Source organism: Populus nigra, chromosome 8 (genome assembly GCF_951802175.1).
Source record: "Populus nigra chromosome 8, ddPopNigr1.1, whole genome shotgun sequence".
NCBI lineage: Eukaryota > Viridiplantae > Streptophyta > Magnoliopsida > Malpighiales > Salicaceae > Populus > Populus nigra.
The window spans coordinates 7,659,058-7,678,383 of record NC_084859.1 but is presented as its reverse complement, the minus strand read 5'-3'; the positions used below and the strand labels follow the sequence as shown (position 1 = coordinate 7,678,383).

The 19,326-nt window shown below is 32.0% G+C and overlaps 2 protein-coding genes across 4 annotated transcripts; one reads left to right on the top strand and one right to left on the bottom strand.

Annotated features, from left to right (window-relative positions):
- The first annotated feature begins 5,968 nt into the window (after positions 1-5,968).
- Positions 5,969-9,347, top strand: LOC133701220 (auxin-responsive protein IAA27-like). 3 transcript variants are annotated; one of them, XM_062125059.1, is made up of 5 exons: positions 5,971-6,736; positions 7,542-7,771; positions 8,278-8,419; positions 8,756-8,817; positions 9,022-9,347. In XM_062125059.1, the coding sequence occupies exons 1-5, from the start codon at positions 6,171-6,173 to the stop codon at positions 9,057-9,059; spliced, it is 1,038 nt and encodes a 345-aa protein (XP_061981043.1). In that variant the 5' UTR covers positions 5,971-6,170; the 3' UTR covers positions 9,060-9,347. The 3 variants fall into 3 exon arrangements, with proteins under 3 accessions (XP_061981042.1, XP_061981044.1, XP_061981043.1); XM_062125058.1 differs by having other exon boundaries at positions 5,969-6,736; positions 8,756-9,055; XM_062125060.1 differs by lacking the exons at positions 8,756-8,817; positions 9,022-9,347 and adding an exon at positions 8,544-8,749 and having other exon boundaries at positions 5,969-6,736.
- A 578-nt stretch (positions 9,348-9,925) lies between these two features.
- LOC133701219 (uncharacterized) lies at positions 9,926-13,333 on the bottom strand. The gene is made up of 4 exons (XM_062125057.1): positions 12,845-13,333; positions 11,198-11,642; positions 10,964-11,079; positions 9,926-10,487 (listed from the first exon to the last, which is right to left on the bottom strand). Exons 1-4 carry the CDS (start codon positions 13,212-13,214, stop codon positions 10,066-10,068), a joined length of 1,353 nt encoding a protein of 450 aa, XP_061981041.1. The 5' UTR covers positions 13,215-13,333; the 3' UTR covers positions 9,926-10,065.
- Positions 13,334-19,326: the final 5,993 nt, after the last annotated feature.

Below are 19,326 nucleotides of genomic sequence, written 5' to 3'. Positions count from 1 at the left end.
AATTTTAAAATTAAAAATACAAGAAAAGTTTTGTTCCCATATAGTGGCTAAAAGTTATCTTAATTGGTGTTTGGTTAGTATTGTAGAACAAAAAAAAATAAAAACATAAAATGTTTAGGTCTCTATGTATTTTTTTAATTAATTTTTATACTTAAATAAAGAAAAAAGCATATCTCCTCTTGTTATTTCATTCGAAACACTACCTAAAACATTGACTTTGAATCACATCCCAAACATTTTGCAGTAGATTTTTCCCTTCTTGGTTGGGGGATTGACAAATAGTTCATTGGGAGTGTTAAATGTACAAAAATAACTTGAATTTTGTTTTTATTTAGAGCTTGTTTATTTTTGTATTTTAAAAGTATTTTTTAAAAAATTAATTTTTTTATTTTTTATATCAAATTAGTTTTTTTAGTGTTTTTAAATTTATTTGATATGCTCATCAGTCAAAAATAAATTTTAAAAATAAAAAAATATTTTTTTAATATATTTTTTTTAAAAATATTTTAAAAAATAATTATTATTATAATTAAAAAAACAATTATTTATTAGGAAGGGCCGGATTCAATTACAAGTTACAACCATGCATCTTGTGATTAGGTTACGCACAATAATTACGATGGGTACATGCGTGGGGGACACAAAGATTCACCAGCCACCACCCGACAGGATTAACCCCTTGAGAATTTACCACCGCACTCTTCACTGACCCGGGCAGTAAAATGTAACTCAATTTACTCTAGGCTTTTTATTAAAGCTTCAAAATCTAGATTTGAATTTTACTGAAGATAAAAGAGTCACTGGAGGGTTTATGGGTATGATTTTGATAGTGGTTATAATTTAAAATATTTTTTATTTAGAAATATATTAAGATAATATTTTTTTTATTTTTTTAAAATTATTTTTAATATCATCCCATTAAAATGATCTAAAAACATTAAAAAAAATAAACCTTATTTAATAGTATTTATTATTTTACAATCTATTCATGATGAATGCCCTCGATCCTTAACTAGCTATAAATGATTTTTAAAAACTATATATGGAGTAAAAATATTATTCCTGTATAGTAATCATTAAATAAATGGGAGTTATTATTATAAGGGAGGCAGAAAAATCCAGGGAAATCTTTCGAAAGAAAGGACCTGAAATTTTGTCACGGAGTTTTGATATATGCGAACCAAGGACACAGACAGATGTTCATTGTCGATCTATCACTTTCTGCTCTCTGCCCTCCTCCCTCTCTCTCACCTTTTTCCCTTTTTTCTAATATATTCATTACCCTCCCCTCCTTGCTCTTAACAGTTGACAGTGTGTGTTTATATATATATATATATATATATATATATATATATATATATATATATATATATATATATATATATATATATATATATATCTGCTCGTTGTCTGTCTTGCGCCAGGTGATACGGTGGAGGAGATGTATAGTAACATCAACAGTAGTAAAATAATAATAATAACACATGTATGTAAAGTGAGGCATGATAAACACTCTGTAAAAGGTTGCCGGAATATGTACAGGGAGCTGTCGGTGGACATGCATTTGACAGTTCACACAGCCACACGCTTATATATTTTGCTTCATGAAATGAGAATTTATAAAAGTTCAACAACTACAGGTCATTCCTCCCAAAAAGTTTTGGTCAATATAAAGCAATTTAGTTTCGAAATATAAAATAGGCTTGAAAATCCGGATATAGTAAGCACAAATACCTAGTCTTACTTTAATACATTTACTTCAAAATTATTATTTTTTATTTAGATAAAATCACAGATAATGTAAAAATCATCAATAAAAATTAAAAATTTATGTTAAAGATTCCTTATCTAATTAGATAGTTAGATTATGTTAGTTAGATGAGTAATCTCTCTATGAATATAAGAGTCACTAAATTTAAAATTTAAGTATGTTAAGAAGAAAAAAAATGTATTTTAAGAATTGAAAATCAATTAATAAAGCTTGAGAGGTCCAAATACTTGTGTGTGTTTTGTTTCTAACAATTGGTATCATGACTTAGTTTGATTAGGAGGAAAAAAAACACCGAGTAACAACAATTTGTTTTTTTAAAAGCTTTTCAATTAAAAGGATGAGTTCCAACACAAAATTTATAGATTGTTTGGTGTTTAAATTTCATAGCAAAAACAACTTCAAACATTGAAAATTCAGATGTAATTTTCCTTTGAGTATATTTATGCTTGGGATGTTGTCGAGAACAAAGTTCCAAAGTCAACGAATGTGCGAAAAACAAATCAAGCCAAGAAAAAAGAGAGGCTAATATCACATCAAAAGGTGGAATTATTTGTTTTTGAGAAGATCATGCATGTTGAAAGTGCAAAGAAAACTTGGGATATTTTAGACAAAACTTACAAAGGTTACAAGACAAAAAAAGGTAAAGTTGCTGATTTTAAGCATAGAGTTCGATCTTCTCCAAAATAAAAGCAATAAAACTATTGAAGAGTATTTTTCACGAACACAAAAATCAGTTAATCAGATGAAAGCAAATTGATAAATGATGATAGATTTCCTAGTTATGGAGAAAATTCTTCAAAGCCTAACACTTCATTTTGAGTTCGTGGTAGTAGCTATTAAAGAATTAAAAGATTTGAGTGAGATATCAATTGAGGAATTACAAGGTTCATCGGTATCTAATGAGCATCGCTTGAATTTGAAGATGTTTGTAGTAGCCAATAAAGATACATTGTAATCTCATTTGAACTTGATGACCAAGGAGGAAATCTTAAACAAATTTGAGCATAATTAACATGGTCAAAATAGAAGATGAAAGAAATAACAATTTTGATCAAAGAAAATGATACAATGGAATAACAAATAATAGAAGTGGAGGAGATTCAAATTAGCATAACAAGTCTCAAATTTAATGCCATAAATGTTATAATTATGGTCACTATAAAAAAGATTGTAACTCTCATATTCAATATCATCACTACAAAAAGTTTGGTCATTATCAATATGAGTATTGGTTTAAAAACTCAAAAAATAAAAAAGATGCATGCCAAATTTATAGAGACTAATAAAGATGCTTTGAAGACTTTGTTTTTGCAAGCTGTAATATAAAAAAGAAAGAAGAAGTATCTTTATTAATGACTTGTCATATGAACAAGAAAAAAAAAATATGAAACTGAGTGAGAGTTGATTAATAAAAAAAAAGCTAAGAAAGGAAGTCAAACATGTAGCTAAAGAGAGAAAAGCTATTTCTAGGTTGCTCAAAGATAAGCATGATAACCATAAATTAAAGAGAGAGAAAAACAATACAAGATCAATATAAGAACCATGTTGATTAACTTAATTGTGAGCATAAATATTTAATGAATAAAATGGAGCAAGAATGCATGAATAGTTCAACAAGATTCAAAAGGAACATGAAAACTTCTTATTGAGCATTAAGATGCAGAAGAAGGAACTGGAGAGCAATATTGATAAAAGACGCAAAGAGATAAAAAGCTATTTAAGGGATAAAGAGAAAGCATTTGAATTAGAAAAGAGAAGTGAGCTTCCACATTTTGCTTCTCTTAGAGAAAAAGTAGAAAAAGAGTTGGAAAAAAGTTGCTTTAAAAAAAAAACTTAATGATGAGAAAAAAAAAAGGAAGTCTATGGAAAATACATTATAACCAGTAGATGATCAAAGCTCATTTGTAACGTTAGTAAATAATAATCAAACAAATTGTTTTAGAAAAGAAGAAACTTAATGATGAGAAAAAAAAAGATGCCTATGGAAAATGCTTCATATCTAGTAGATGATCAAAGCCCACTTGTAACGTTAGTAAATAATGATCAATTATCACAAAATATTAGAAAAAAAAACCCTACATGTATGAGTAATTATGAGATAATTGGAATCAATCAATCTAATACTCATTTTCTTTTATTGCATGGTGTGATCCTGTGACTTTTGAAGATGCTATAAAAAATATAAAATGACAAAAAACTATGGATGATGAAATTGATGTCATTGAGAAAAACAACACATGAGAGGGCTTAAAAACAAAAGACGAAGCTTCCAAAAGACAAAATACCATTAATGTAAAATGGATGCCTAAGACAATGTTAAAGAAAACCTTTCATTGTTAAATTGAGTGTTTAAGAATATCAGTTTAAGGGAAATATTGTTAAATAAAATCCCAATTAATGTAGGAATTCTTGATAAAAAATTTTTGTGTTAGACTAGTTTATTAGAATCATTGTTTAATTAAATAGTTAGATTCCTAATTAGATTATGATAATTAGATGAACAATATCTATAAATATAAGAACCAATACATTTAAAATTTAAGCGTGTTGAAAAAATAGAGTATGTTAAGAATTGAATATCAATCAACAAAGCTTAAGAGGTTCAAATACTTAAGTGTGTTTTGTTTCTAATATTTTCTACTAAATTAAATGTGCTATTGGCAACCTTCCTTTAAAAAAGAACAACAATGAATTAACATTTCAAAGAAAAAAATTAAAGAAAATATTTATTTTACGCAACTCAATTCAGAATAGAAATGTATAAACTTTTTTTTTCTTCCATTAATTTTTTTTAAAGATATAATATTTATTAACATACATGCAAGTTTTTATAGTTCATAAAAAGAAAAATAATTAAGAAATGGTTTGATTTAGATTTAACCAACATTGAAAAAAAAATAAAGAGGGTAACATTCATCACTTTCAAAATTTGTTTTATTAAAAGTGGTTTTCTGAAAATCAATTTCCAAAATTTTTTATATTTATTTATTACTAAGAAAGCTGATCAACGAAAAATACTTTTCAGTAAAAAAAAAATTTGATTTGGTTTTAAGAAAAGTGAACTTTTTTTGTGGAAAATACTTTACAAAAGTTGTAAAAAATTCAAAATATCTTGTTATTTGTTGATTATATCAAATTTGATTCTCAATCTTTTATTTGCTATATATTTTGCTTTGAATATATTTTTTTCAATTTCATCTCTTAGAATTTGATTTTTATATCAACTTTAGTTCTTATTTTTTTTTATTGTTATTTGTTTTTTTATTGTTTTTTTTATTGAAATTTTTTATCTATCAGATTTGATCTTTTTTTATTTATTTAAAATAATTTATGAAATTAAATTTTTTAATTTCATCATCTTTCAACTTTTTTATTTGTAGAATTTATCTCTATTATTTTAATTATTATTTATTATATTTAAAATAACTTATAAAATTAAATTTTTTAAATATCATCATTCTTCAACTTATCTATTAGATTTAGTCTATGTTCTTTTAATAAACTTGAAAAAAATTAGAATATTATTATGTTATTTTCAAACTCATTTTTTGTGGCATACTAAAACATTAGAAAATATTTTTCAATTTATTTTTTATAATATTATCAAATTTTAAAAAATAATTTATTTTTTAAATCACTTTTATAAAAAAAAATTTATTTTTCAGCAAACAAACAAACTAGTATTTTATGCCCCCCATAATTTCACTTCTGCTTTTTTCTAAATAAATAAGCAAATAATAAAGGAGAATTCTTCTTGCCTTTTGATTGTATGCCCACTCTTATGAAAGAGATGTTGATAATTTTTTTTTCTCTGCTTTTATTCGACGGCGAGGATATATATAGAAGCCAGTTTTATTATTATTATTTTATATAGTGACTAAATAAATGATAATATAGTGTGATTTAGTCGATTTGCTGGATTAATTTATAACATGGGATTCACTTTTGTTTTTTTTTATTAAATAATATCATTATATTTCTTTTTAAATCTTGAATGATAGTATTTTAAATCATTATAAATTAAATTTGGATTAACTTGTTTAATCCATGATTTCATATTAAATCTAAGCTGAATTTTATAACTTTGTACAGAGTAATAATCAGATTAACCCTTTTAACTTTTACCTTAAAGATTAATGATTTTAAATTTGATCCCCAGATATGTTTTTTTTTTTTAAAAGAAAAAGCAAAGCAGCAACAACAGGGCGAAGAAGGTTCTTTCCTGCATTAACAAAAGCCAGCACTTGCAGAAGCCAGCCAACAAGACAGCCTCTCCCTCTCTCTCTAATCTCTCTCTCTCAGTCTGTGAAACCATTCTGTTTATTCTCTCTTCTTATTGTGCAAAAACCTCTCAACCTTCCGCTGCTCTATATTTTCACTACTTCTGTTACCAACTTTGATGTCTTCTATTCCAAAGGAACATGATTACATAGGCTTGTCAGAGACTCCTTCAATGGAAAAAATCTCTGACAAGCTCTCCTCTTCCTCCTCTACCCTCTCCACTGAAGAGAATATCAACAGCAACAGCAACAGCACCAATACTTCTCTCAACTTGAAAGAAACTGAGCTAAGGCTTGGCTTGCCAGGGTCTCAGTCTCCAGAGAGAAAACTAACACTACCTGCAGCTGGGGTGTCTCTTTTTGGAAAAGATATTGACACCAACAACACTAATGGTTATCCTCTTAGGCCGCTAAAGAATTTAGTGTCAGGAACTAAGAGAGGTTTCTCAGATGCCATTGTTGGGTCTTCTGGGAAATGGGTTTTCTCTGGGAGTAATGGATCTGAAGTTGATTTGGGTAAAGGAGCTATTTTGTTTTCTCCCAGAGGTGATAATGGTAATTCCCAGAAATCATGTGTTGCAGGACCTGCCAAGAAAGATGATGTTGCTCAATCTCCAAAGCCAGTTCAAGAGAAAATCAGCCAAGTGGCTGCTGCAAATGAGAACAGCAGTGCTCCTGCTGCAAAGTAAGCTCGCTTTAATTGCCTTTCTGCTCTTCAAGTTATTTTCTTTATTGTGTTGTCTTTTGGTTTCATACTTTGAGTGTTTGTTGCTGTGACCAATCTTTAATTTCTGTGCGAATTGTGAAGAAGAGGAGGAAAACCAGACCATTAGTTCCAAGAAAATGCAGCTGTGAGCAAATCAAACTGTATTAAAATGAGTTTTGGCTTGGCTTGGGAAACATAAATGGAATTACGAACCTCATCTTTAGCCATATTGCTGCATATAGCTCAGTTGAGTGTATTTAACTTAGTTTCTGAGAACCTTGGAATGAAAGGATTGATGTTAAGTTTAATTTCTTTTCCCTTCCTAATTGTGTGCTTCTTGGATTTATTTTCTTGTCAGTTTGGTCTTTTCCTTTAATTATGTTCATCAACTGATTTCTGGTTAGAATTTTTTTCGCTTTCAAGTGGTTGATGTCTGTATATTGGATCATGCCTAACCTCTTGTTTATGGTGTCACTGTGATGTGATATTTATCATGGTTATAAATTTGTATGTAGATTGTAATAATTTTTCTCGTATGTGGTCTTCAAAGTGATTTACTCGGAAGAATTTGGGAGGTACTTACATAAACTGATGAAAATAAGTAGTGGGTATTTCTTCTATCTTTGTGGATCTTTTGCATGCAATCTATGAAATCTTCAAGCTTGATTTTTTTTTCCCCAATCAAAACAGCGTTAGCCTTTACCTTATTTTGTCCTGGTCAATCAACATATCTACATGTTATGGTAACTTTGGTGAATTGCTGATGAAAAAGTTTTTGTAACAGGGCACAGGTGGTAGGATGGCCACCAATTCGCTCATTCCGGAAGAATACCATGGCCTCTAGTTTGGTGAAGAACAATGAAGATGTCGAAGGCAAATCAGGATATGGTTGCCTGTACGTAAAGGTTAGCATGGATGGTGCTCCATACCTTAGGAAGGTGGACCTTAAAACTTACAGCAACTATCTGGAACTCTCATCTGCTCTTGAAAAAATGTTCAGCTGCTTCACCATTGGTACCCTCCCTCCTTCCCTCCCTCCCCCCCCCCCCCCCCCCCCCCTCCTTCCTCTCTCTCTCTCTGCACACACAACACTCACCCCAACTTGTAGGGTTCATAGGCAAAATTTCAATAAAAAGTTACCTGCTCAATTTTGGTAAGGTCCAGAAAAGAGAGATGCTTTACTCATAATAAAAATCAAGAAAGGGGATTTTTACTCGTTAGAGCCACTGCCTGTAATGCCATACCAAAGGAAATATGATGAATAATTGGTTTTCCCATGTTATCCTGTTGTAACGAACCAATTCCATAACTGGGGATTGGAATTTTATGGTTGACTGGTGGTTTTGTCCCCTGAAAACAGTAAAGAAATATTTATAATTATTTCTAGCCCGCTGGAATTTCCAGCCTACTGTCCAATTAAACTAGGTTGCCTGGTGATGTATTTACCGATATATATACCAACAGGTGTTGGAAGTTGCATTGTGAAGTTGTTGACTCCTGTTTATGTATGAATGACCCAGGACAATGTGGTTCTCATGGGCTGCGAGGGCAAGATGGTCTAACTGAGAGTCGTTTGAAGGATATTCTTCATGGTTCTGAATATGTTCTCACATACGAAGACAAGGATGGTGATTGGATGCTTGTTGGTGATGTCCCTTGGGAGTAAGTGCTGTCCCCATTTATTTTAAATTAAGAGTTCAGCATTGAAGTCCTTGGATGAGTCTTTTTTCATGAGATGAAATTGCATGATTTGTTCTCTGAAAATACACTTTGCTGTGGTTAACAGAATTGAACCTTACATGTTTTGAAGCTGAATTATAGTTGATTTGACCTGGACACTCGTGGCATAAACATGCAACTTGGATCGGGAATTGCTGTTTCTTACTTGGAATGCATCGTTCAAGATCAAAATCCTCTGATCTGATAATTTAACATTTTATTGTTCATTGTTAGCTGTAAATTGTTCGTTTCTAATTTTGTTGTTGTTTGCTGTTACAGTATGTTTACCAACTCGTGCAGGAGATTGAGGATCATGAAAGGTTCCGAAGCAATTGGACTTGGTAGGTATTCATGTAAAGTTTTTTCATCCAATTGTCTAACATGTCTGAACTCTGAACACATGACTTTGATAATCCATTATGGTCTCTTTTTGCGGATACAGGAACCAGATTGGATGAACTTGCTAAGCTTCTGTTTGTATCTTCATATCTGAACAATGTATGCATTTGCTTGAAATTGATTTTTGTCCATCTGCTTGTTTGCAGCCCCGAGGGCCATGGAGAAATGCAAGAACCGGAATTAGCGAGAAGAGTGCATGAAGTCATGAAGCTTAAGAAGGATGTTTTCTAGATTTTAAGAGAGCCTTATAGTGTGTTGAGGTGAGCTCTTTGCTCATGAAGCATGATGTGCTTGGAAATTTTATTTAGTGTATGGGAGAAAAAAAAAAACTTTTTACTAGAGAGAGGATGTCATTGAACATGCATCCAATTTATTCTTAAGTTTGTTTACTTTACGTTGTTTTCTTCTTAGCTTTTCTTCTTCCACTTGTACTTTAATTTGTGTAAATGAATGGATTGCTTGTGGGTATAAAGCCTGAGCTCTCTCTCTCTCTCTCTGTGCATGAGATGGAGCGGAAAACAATATGAAACAAACGATGCCAGAGTATCGTAGAAAATGTTCTTGGCTCCATCCTTCCCTTCGAGAAGCCGCGCAGTGAGAAGCAAGAAGAAAACAAAATGAGCACCACCACCAAATTCTGAGAACAAACCATCTTCGAATTCAGTTAGGCTTCACTCCCAGGAAAAAAAACATTTTGGTCAATTTATTTCTGAACGTAAACCTGTTAAAATAATGCTGTGCGTACAACTTATTTAAAAATGCTTTTCAATTATATTAAAATAATATTTTTTCAGACAATAAAACAATTTAGAAAACATTTTAAAAAGCACGACATCCTTGAGGATGTGCTGGTACGAAATTGGCAGGTGTGCCTGCTGTTCATTAATATAGAAAACAGTGTTGTCAACTGATACGAGATTTCTCCAATTGCTTGCCACATGAGACGAGTTGCATGCTCATGTCAAAGAGTAGAAATTCAAAACACCAAACAGGAATAAATATTAACAAACAAATTCCTAAAACATGTCAAAACAAATGTAACAGCATGCATCTGAAAATCGCATCATCATCATCATAATAATAATAAAATGCTCCAACTTCAGCTATGGAGAAAATATATAAATATTAACAAATCCGTGTTTCAATCTAGAGCAAAACTAAATAAGCTCTCTTATACATTCTTGACAGCTTCAAGATTCTCGTTCTGAGATTTCAATATATACCATCTGGGTATAACCGTTAAATACAGAAGCCTCAAGTCGACCTAATCCCAGCCGCTGGAACAAGCCATAACGACCATCTTCAACAAGAGGACTGGTAGCACGAGCAGGGTCATATCGTGTTTGATGGGTGAGGGACGGGCCAGCCACTGGAGGGAGCTCCCAATAAACATCAAGAGTTGATTCAATAAACCTGCTGTTCTGAAAATGTTCTGCATAGGAAATTGGCTTATTACTGTGATTAAAGTTGTCCCGCATCCAGCCCCTAACACCCCACCATGCTTCATTCGGTCCACATAGTTCATCTATATCAACTGCTTTCTCCCAGAACAACTTCCTCTTCGATCTAACCCTAGCTTCATCACTGTCCCTAAAGCAACTATGGCCACCCCCTGCAATTTTTTTAAGGAAAAAAAGAAGTGCAGAGTGAAGTGAACTTTCAGAACCCCCAATTCAATTTCCCACTCACAATCAGATGCAGATTACAATATTATTGAAAACACACGAGGGAGGGAAAATTCTATGCTGGAGTGAGTTAAAATTCAATCTGAAATATGTTTAAAGTTACCTCATAGCAAATATCAAATCCAAAGTTGAGATGTTAGATTTGTTTTGTTTAGATCCTACATCTGATGAATTTGCATTTAGGAACCACAGGATCTGTTAGCCGATTTTCCATAACATTCCCAAATCCTAAGTATTATCGGTTACAATCTGCTACTCTTTGTTTTGTGAAATTTCACATAGCAGCACGAAAGCTTTTGCAGTCCATGTTAATGGAAGAACAATGTTCACGTTGTGGATTTCCAGCAAAAGGCAAAAAATGCAACCAGGGAAATCATTAAAACAAAAGGGGAAGTACATGCACCTCTTATATAGGATTGATCACATATCTGCCTCAAGGAATAATGATCTCCAGTTCCAGTATCATAATTATCCTCAAACACAAGATGCCGAAAACCAGCATTTAGTGCCTGCTTTACTCTGCCCATAAAATCAATAATTGAGAAAAAAAATGCATCAAGCTAATTTAGAAGGGTTAAAAACATGAAAGCACTTAAAATGTGTGAGGTAAAAAGGACTAGACAGATGCTACGAGTACCTCTTAAATTCATTCTGATGGTCATCGAAAAAGATAAGAACTCGACTGATATCAGTAATCCCATGTTTATTCATCACGCTCTTCCAATCAACATTACCAAAATCTACAAAATCTTTCCCAGCAAAGTATGTGCAATTACCATCAACATAAGCAGGTCCCTTCTTTAGGTACTTCCCAGGATGCCTGGGTGAAAGTGAAATAATTGGTGTGTCTGGCATTGCTTGTCGCAGAACCCAAGTGGAATGCCCCTTAAAAACACCACTCTCAATCATTAGAACTGGCTTCAGCCACTTTGCAATGAACCAAAGCCCAAAGCTGTGGTCAAAACCCATCCCATAAATGTTGTTTTTTATTGGCCGAGTTTCATAAATTGGTACAAACTCTTCCAAGCCTTTGAGTAAATCCTTGGATGTCCACTGAACTGTTTTTCCATGTTTCGATCTGCCTTTTGCCAAGGACAAGAATCAAATGGGAGTAGATGATAAGAACCCAAATCAAGCATTCAAACTCAGTTTTTCAGTAGACTAGCAATATAGCATCCAATGCCACAAAAATTTTAAAGAGTGAATCAGATGAAAAACTGACTAAGCAAACAATAATTACCATAATATCATGAAAAGAATGAAGAAAATGAAAAAAAAAAAATCCCAAATTCACAAAAATTAACAGACATGGACTCACCAACTACAGACTAAAGAGTTGTCAGAGTGGAGTGCGTAAAGTGAAAGACACCAGAAAAGGATTCAAGAATCATGTAGTTGGTCATTAATTAAAATGAAATGTTTAGAGGGTATTATCTAGTTCTGCAGGATATCTCAAAAATTTCAACCATCAACTCAAGTGGCAGTTAGCAATAAGCCTTCTGCAAAAGGTATATCCCTTTTAATTAGAGACTTCAATGACAAGTAGCATCCTCTCCCACATCCTTCAAATCCCCTGAATCTCTCTCTCTCTCACATACATTTGCATGTGGGAAAAATCTTCAACACTCCCTTTCAAAACATACATCTTTCAGATTTCAATAGTTGCAGGTCCCATCATGTTGGACCCACAAATACTGAAATTTGAGCAGAAGATGCATCAGTGGTTATTGGTACAACGACAATACCACATTTTTTCCCCCTGTGCACCCATAAAAGCACAAATGCAGTTCCTTTTGAGGTAATTACACTAAGTTAAGCAACCTTCAGGAAAATAAACCAGCAAAATGAAGAATTGCAATAACCAAGAACATGCACCCTAAACTGGAAATTCCAGCTTGGTGAACTCAAAGACAACATCTTTGAACAATCAACCAAGTCTGATGCCAATGCTGCAGTTCTACAGAGAGCCAAATCGAGCTTAGATTCCATATCAAAACAAGAAAACCCCATTTCCAATTCTCATTTTTTATTACAAACCCATTACTCGAACCAAGCCAAGAAGATAAGAAGTAGATTTCCTTATAATTTCTCATATTTATAATTCCTACATTTTCTCAGCCACCAAACGGAAATAATCAAACTCAAGATCCATATCTCCTCAGTCGCCACCCAATTAGCAAAACCAAATCTGACTCCGACCCAGATACCCGGATTAAATTCATACAACAATTACAAATGCATAGATAGACAAATTCATCAAAGGCTAGATGAGATAGAGACTTACACCAGGGAACACCAAGTGATCCAAAGTCGGACTCAAGACCATCAAGACCGAAGAAGCCAACGCGAGAACCGGGATCAGAGACGCAGACAAAACTCCGGGAATGAAAAGCGAGAGAAGTGATCAAAACGATAGCTAGTAAGAGACAGAGAAGGAGAGAAGCAGTGGGACAGAAGCAGAAATGGGACAAGCGAGAGAGGTAATTAGAAGCCAATAAGGAGAGGTTCTGTTTCTTGGTCTTGGAATCGTCGGTAGAGGCGTCAGTATCAGAGTCGTCAAGGTGAGAAGTGACACGGCGGGAAGAGAGGACTCGGTCTAGCATCTTGGTGGTGGCAGTGATGGTGTTTTTGGGACTGTGTGCTAGAGTGTGCATATTTCTGTTTTGTTGATTTATAGATTCTTACATTTTTAAGTTTGATGAAACTGGAGATCGAGTTAATAACCTCCTATGGCCGGAAAGTTGGGCTCCAGTCTGAAAATTAAAAATCAAATTTTTATCATAAAAATACATTTAAAAAAAAAACACTCCAAGAAACTACAAAACCATTTTCAATCTCAAAATATCATTTAATTGGTTTAAAAATAGTTAATCAAAATTAAAATTAAAATTGACAGGTCATTATCTAGTTTTCAAGGCATGTTTGATGGGAAAAATAACCTCTCTTGGACTCATCTTTTTAAAATGAACCACTTGATGCCAAATTTGATTCTTTTTTGCAATTAGAGTATGGTAGGCCAAATACCTTTTCTCTTTTTGACCTTTTTCTGCGACTTTTGCTCCCATCTATCACTATTTATCACTATTTAGGGATTAAAACATGATATAAATGAAGTTTAAGTCTAAAATGTGAAAAGCTAAAGTAAAATGGTCCAAATAAATGCATAAATTAAAACTTTAGAGACCAAACTACATATTTTTGTGCTCTTGAAAGTGAAAATGAAAGGGAGCCTTTTTTTGTGTGTGTTAGATTTGATTATTTTTCTTTAAATTGATTTAAAATAACCCTAACCTAAAATTATATTATGTCAAATTGATCTTTAATCTAACATCTAAATATTCTATAATACTTTGCATATACAAGTGCATGCAAATTAAAAAAAATCCCAACAACTAAAACCATGCTAATATAACTTGCAATGATAAAATTACAAAAAATAAAAGCTTGATAACCAAATTAAAAAAAGGGTTTATTATACCGAGCTTCCTATAATTTATTCATTTTTTCACTTTGCCTACATTCTTTTAGAAATTATGCTTTACATTCTAAAATTTATATGATTATAATACTTTACATCTTTAACTTGGGGTATAAAAAAAACTCAACAAAAAATATTGAATTATGTACTAGAATGCAATTATATTTTATTTAATGACTAAAAAGTTCTTATTGTGTTAAAATAATGAAAACACCATTGAAGTTACCATTGCTTTTTTTTTTTTTTTTAAAAAAAGTATTCATTGTTCAATGCTTTTATAAATACAAAAATGCTATCATTTATATATATTTCTAACAAAATACCTCCCTCTTTTCTCACCATTTTCAATTATAACAAACACAAAATTCTCCATTTTTTTACACAATTTTCTCAACAATTCTTAACAAAAATTTGCAACTATATTATCAAAACAAACACACCATTTGAGTACAGAAGTCACCATCATATTCAAGAATATAAACAACAAAATTTCAAGCAAACTAACACATAAAATTTTAATAAACACATTGTCACAAATTCAGTAAACGTATTGCCTATAATTCAAGCAAACACAACCAACATTTCAAGAAAAAACTCGTCCTAATTCCAACAAATACCATTGCCAAAATTCCAGGAAACACAACCAACATTTCTAGCAAACATACTACCCAAAATTCAAGTGAACACAACCAATATTTTTAGCAAAAACACATACTAATTTCTAGTTTAGATATAACAAACAACAAACCAAAACCATGCACTACTAATAATTCAAAATTTATAGCAAATTTACTACCAACAACAAGCATACACATTATCAGCATGTCATCATATTCATCAAAAACTAATAGTCTATTAATTTGCAATAACTTGGATGGACCAAATTTCAAGAATAGAGTGCATGAAATATGGGAAAAAAAGCATATGTTAGGATATAAAAATCAAAAGCAAGTAAAAGGAAGATATTATACAAATGTGATGACAAATCTTGTGACAATATATTCATTGATTGGTGTAAACCTATTAATAATATTGAATTAGTTACAAGAGGGGAAGATGTTGCTAATGATATCGGTTGAATGCTAGATAAAGTAAAGAAAATGAAAGATAAATTATGTAGAGTTTGGATAAAAAATCACAATATGAATGTTAATTTTTCAAATGTAAAGTTGTTATTGGTAGCTAATTAAAAGTGTGTAATATTAATGTTTTTAACTTTGATATTGTTCAACATAAACAAATGAAATAAAATACATATATTTCATAGCAAACAAAATGCATGAAACATAAGTATCAAATATAGCAAAAAAAAAAAAGCACATTAAATAAAGTATAATCTATAATTTAAACCTGCAATAACAACAACAATGATCCATAATATTTATGTTTTACTAACTTTATACATTTTAAAACAAAATCCATATATTGGTTCTTTTACACCCTTCAATCAATGCAACTAGTTTGTGTTGTGTATTGAGAGGAGAAAACACCAACACTAGTCTATAATTTCAAAGAATATTGATTAGTAATAGAACAATTATTAAACTAAATGAAATATCATGCATATTTATGAGACTCACCTATGTTTGTGTTGAGGGTTTAGATTGGTATGGACCAATGACTCTCCCACCATTTATCCCAGCTTTCCCACCATTTATACCAGCTCTCTCACATCTGAAATCTCTTAACCTTCTTGCAGCATTGAATCTTTTAATTTGTGTTACACTATCTCTTTAACATATTCTAGAATTGTAGCTATTGTCATAACCCATTTTTAGGTTATTCTCTAAATTTTACCATTTTTCTTTTTAAAATAAAAAAATAAATAATAAATAATAATAGCAAGAAGATTGACGATTTGACAAAAGTAGGTTGAGGAGGATTTCAAATATACAGAAAAAATCAAGCTACAATTTTGGATAAAAATTAAAGCCTAATCGTACTCCATTGTATCCAAAATTGGAGAGACGATGCAGATTCAAGGTTGAATTAATTGATTGTTCGATAAATCTGTATAAGAATTAAGCCTAAGACATAATTAGATTTTTAATAGGCCAATTTGATTTAATCATGGGCATGGGCCAAATTAAAAATTTAAATATGTTTAAGAATTAATTTGGGCCAAATTAAAGGATTTAATTAAGTGCAAGGATTTAATTATACTTTAAATGAGTCAAATTAATTTTATTAGGGACTTAATTAGTGAATCATTAAGTTTAGGAACCCAATTTGGGTTTAATTGAGAATATTAGAATTTTAGAGGACCAAACTTAATTTTTATAAAATTAATTGGTTGAAATCAAGGGTAAAAATGCTAGAAAATAAAAGTTTAGGGTTAATTAGGGGCTAAATTGAAGAAGTTCGCAGCTAAGAACTAAAATCAAAAAGGCGTAAAACTCTAAGGATTAAATTAATCAAAATTAGGAGTGAAATCGAAGAGAAATGAAAGTTTAATGATCAATTGAGGGTCATTTTGCATACATCTGAAACCAAGGACCAAAATGAAAAAAGACGCTAAAATCTGAGGCTAATGTTAAAGTTCGGCAGGGGTAAAATTACATAAAATAAAAAGTTCTAGACCAATCAGGGGTGTAATTGAAAGGAATTAAAAGCCGGAGGACAAAACTTACACTACCATAATGGCATGATGATTAGTACTTAAAAGTGCATTCTCATTAAGACTTTATATCATCATATTACACTTAAAGTATCATTAAATTTCCTAACTTAAGTATGTTTTATAATAACAACTCTGTTAATATAAAATAGCTTTAATTTATGGTAAATGCCCATTTAAATGCAGGCATATTTCATAATTCAAATGATTGATTGATGTGAGTAACTATTGAAAGTGAAAGGACAAAGAAATGGCTAAGTTTAGAAAAGAGATACTGGTTCAATTCAAACTGGAACACCACTCAGTTTGGTGTTCCAGTCATTGGATCATATCTGGAGTTGTGAATTTTGGATTTCAGTCTGGTTTATATGGCTAGAAAGGTAAGACATAGGCCTAAAACATTTATAAAGAGTCTAAGACTCAATTCTGCCATTTGAAGTCCAAATCTTAGCATCAAAAGAGAAGTCTGAATCTGTCCTGCAGCCCAGACACTATTCAGTGTTCAGTCCATATCTCGGGTTCTAGAAGTCCAAATGATCTCATTCTTCTTTTTGTAGAAAGCTGATACAAATTTCAACAACTTTCATGGGGACCACCTGCTCAAGTTCTGATGTTAGTAATGACATTTCATCCAGACAAGAGCTTGAGGATTATCCACTACATCCACCAGAAGCACTACTAAGTATTTTAGCCATATCTCGAGCTGTAATGATCCAAATGCTCTGAAATGTTATGGGTGAAAATAAGAGATGATTTCCAACAACTTTCATGAGGAACACTTTACCAAATTCTGATTGCATCAATGTCATTTTATCCAGCCAAAATGCTTGAGTGTTGCTGTCCACCAAGTCCACTAAATCAATAGTTGGCCACTACATCAATAATTAATTACCAAATGAATAGTTTCAAATTTTAGCCTATAAAAGAAGTCATTTTCCATTCATTTCGGCTTCTTGCTTTCCAGATCAAATTATTTTCTTGCTTTCTCTTTTTGTAATGTTCAAATTCTATTTCATGTTTTATTTTTATTAATATCTTGTTTATGCTTTTCATTTCCTTTACTACTCTTAGTTAACTTATATCACAATTATGTTCTTATCTTGTTTAATTATGTTCTTCTTCTTCATTATGTATAGCTAAGTTAATTATATCAAGGTGAAAAGGTTTCATTAATGTTGTTAGAATATGTATAAAATAAACTCAACATGGACTTTAATGTTTATATCCAAGAAAGTTTGTTATTAATATGTCTTATCTTTTTATCTTACTAATTCTTAATACCTTGCTTGTTAAATGGTTAATCTATATTTGTGTTGTATAACACTTGGTACATCAAATGCTTGATCCTTCATAGTCTTCGGTCGACATCGTTGTTATGAGAGAAACTTGATTTATTGTTAACATAAGTTAGCATCATGAATTCTTGACAATATTTAAAAGTATTGTGTTACTAAAATAAGATAATTAATATAATCATGTTAAAAATTTATAATGAACTATTAAGGATAAATCATCCGATTGAAACCTCCTTTGTGTGTGGTTTTCAATTGAGTAATAAAAAGAGTTTATACTATACTTATTTCTAATACCATTAGTGAATCCTCTAATTTTGACATCTGTTTTTTATTATTGTTTAATCATCACATTAATCTCACATTTTAAAGATCTCTTTAACTTTTTGTCAATATATATATATAGTTGACCTTCAGTGGATTGACCTCGATCTTATCGGGTTATTTATTACTTTGACACTATTGCACTTGGGATAAGACATCAACTCTTTGATCGTGTCACCTGACATTTGACTACACCCCAATATGGTTCTTTTTGGTTGAATGATACCACATTTGTCGTGACGTTGCCTCAAAGAGGTCAACTCAGACAGCCTTTAACTGTCAAAATTTGACAGTTCATGATTGCCACTTTAAGCTAACGATTGAGATCCTTCCAGGTTGAATCAAGAGCCAAGATTTGTCCCTAATAAAGATAAAATATCCATTTCCCACCTTCTATAAATAGAGGTGGATTCCATGCAGGAGGAAGGAATTCAGGTGCAAAGTTGGCGAAAAACCAGCGCCCCCGATTTTATTTCTGCCATTGTCGTCAACTTTATTCTCTCTCTCTCTCTCTCTCTCTCTCTCTCTCCACTACGACTTCGGCTTCTACATTCTTCCAACCACCCAAGACCGTCAGTCTCTGCCATCAACTCACCCTCAACCTCTGGTGAGCAACCACACCATCGTAGGATTCTTCCTCCTCCTTTATACTATAGATTTCTCCTCCTCCAGTAACTAATGCCAGCTGCCAAGTCCTCCACCAATGCTGCCACCAGTCTCATGTCGTGACCCACCATCAGGACCACCAACCAGCCACTCCTTCCATGCCAGGTAGTCTTCTTCTCTTTTTTTTTCTTCTTCCCCATCCATGGCCTCTGTATGCAGGATTCATTCTGTATGCAGCGACTAAAATAATTAACATGGTTGCGGGGCTTGGCCAACGACCATGTGGGTCGTGGGTTGGACCTATTTTAGCCCAGCCTAAATGGCTAGGCCGGGTCCAGCCCAGCAGAGAGAGAGAGAGAAAAGGTTTTTAATAAACGACTGAGTCAGGTTAGACCCATTTCAGCCTAGCTCAAATGGTTAGGTCGGGTCCAGCCCATTTAATAAATAAA

What these genes read in the sequence shown, in the direction of transcription:
- LOC133701219 (XM_062125057.1), bottom strand. Translation starts at nt 13,214, where the DNA reads ATGCACACTCTAGCACACAGTCCCAAAAACACCATCACTGCCACCACC. An exon ending in ATCACTTGGTGTTCCCTGGT is followed by an intron (nt 11,643 to 12,844) that starts GTAAGTCTCTAT and finishes CCTTGGCAAAAG; the next exon opens with GCAGATCGAAACATGGAAAA. An exon ending in CATCAGAATGAATTTAAGAG is followed by an intron (nt 11,080 to 11,197) that starts GTACTCGTAGCA and finishes TTTTATGGGCAG; the next exon opens with AGTAAAGCAGGCACTAAATG.
- LOC133701220 (XM_062125058.1), top strand. Translation starts at nt 6,171, where the DNA reads ATGTCTTCTATTCCAAAGGAACATGATTACATAGGCTTGTCAGAGACT. An exon ending in AGCAGTGCTCCTGCTGCAAA is followed by an intron (nt 6,737 to 7,541) that starts GTAAGCTCGCTT and finishes TTTTTGTAACAG; the next exon opens with GGCACAGGTGGTAGGATGGC. An exon ending in GTTGGTGATGTCCCTTGGGA is followed by an intron (nt 8,420 to 8,755) that starts GTAAGTGCTGTC and finishes TTGCTGTTACAG; the next exon opens with TATGTTTACCAACTCGTGCA.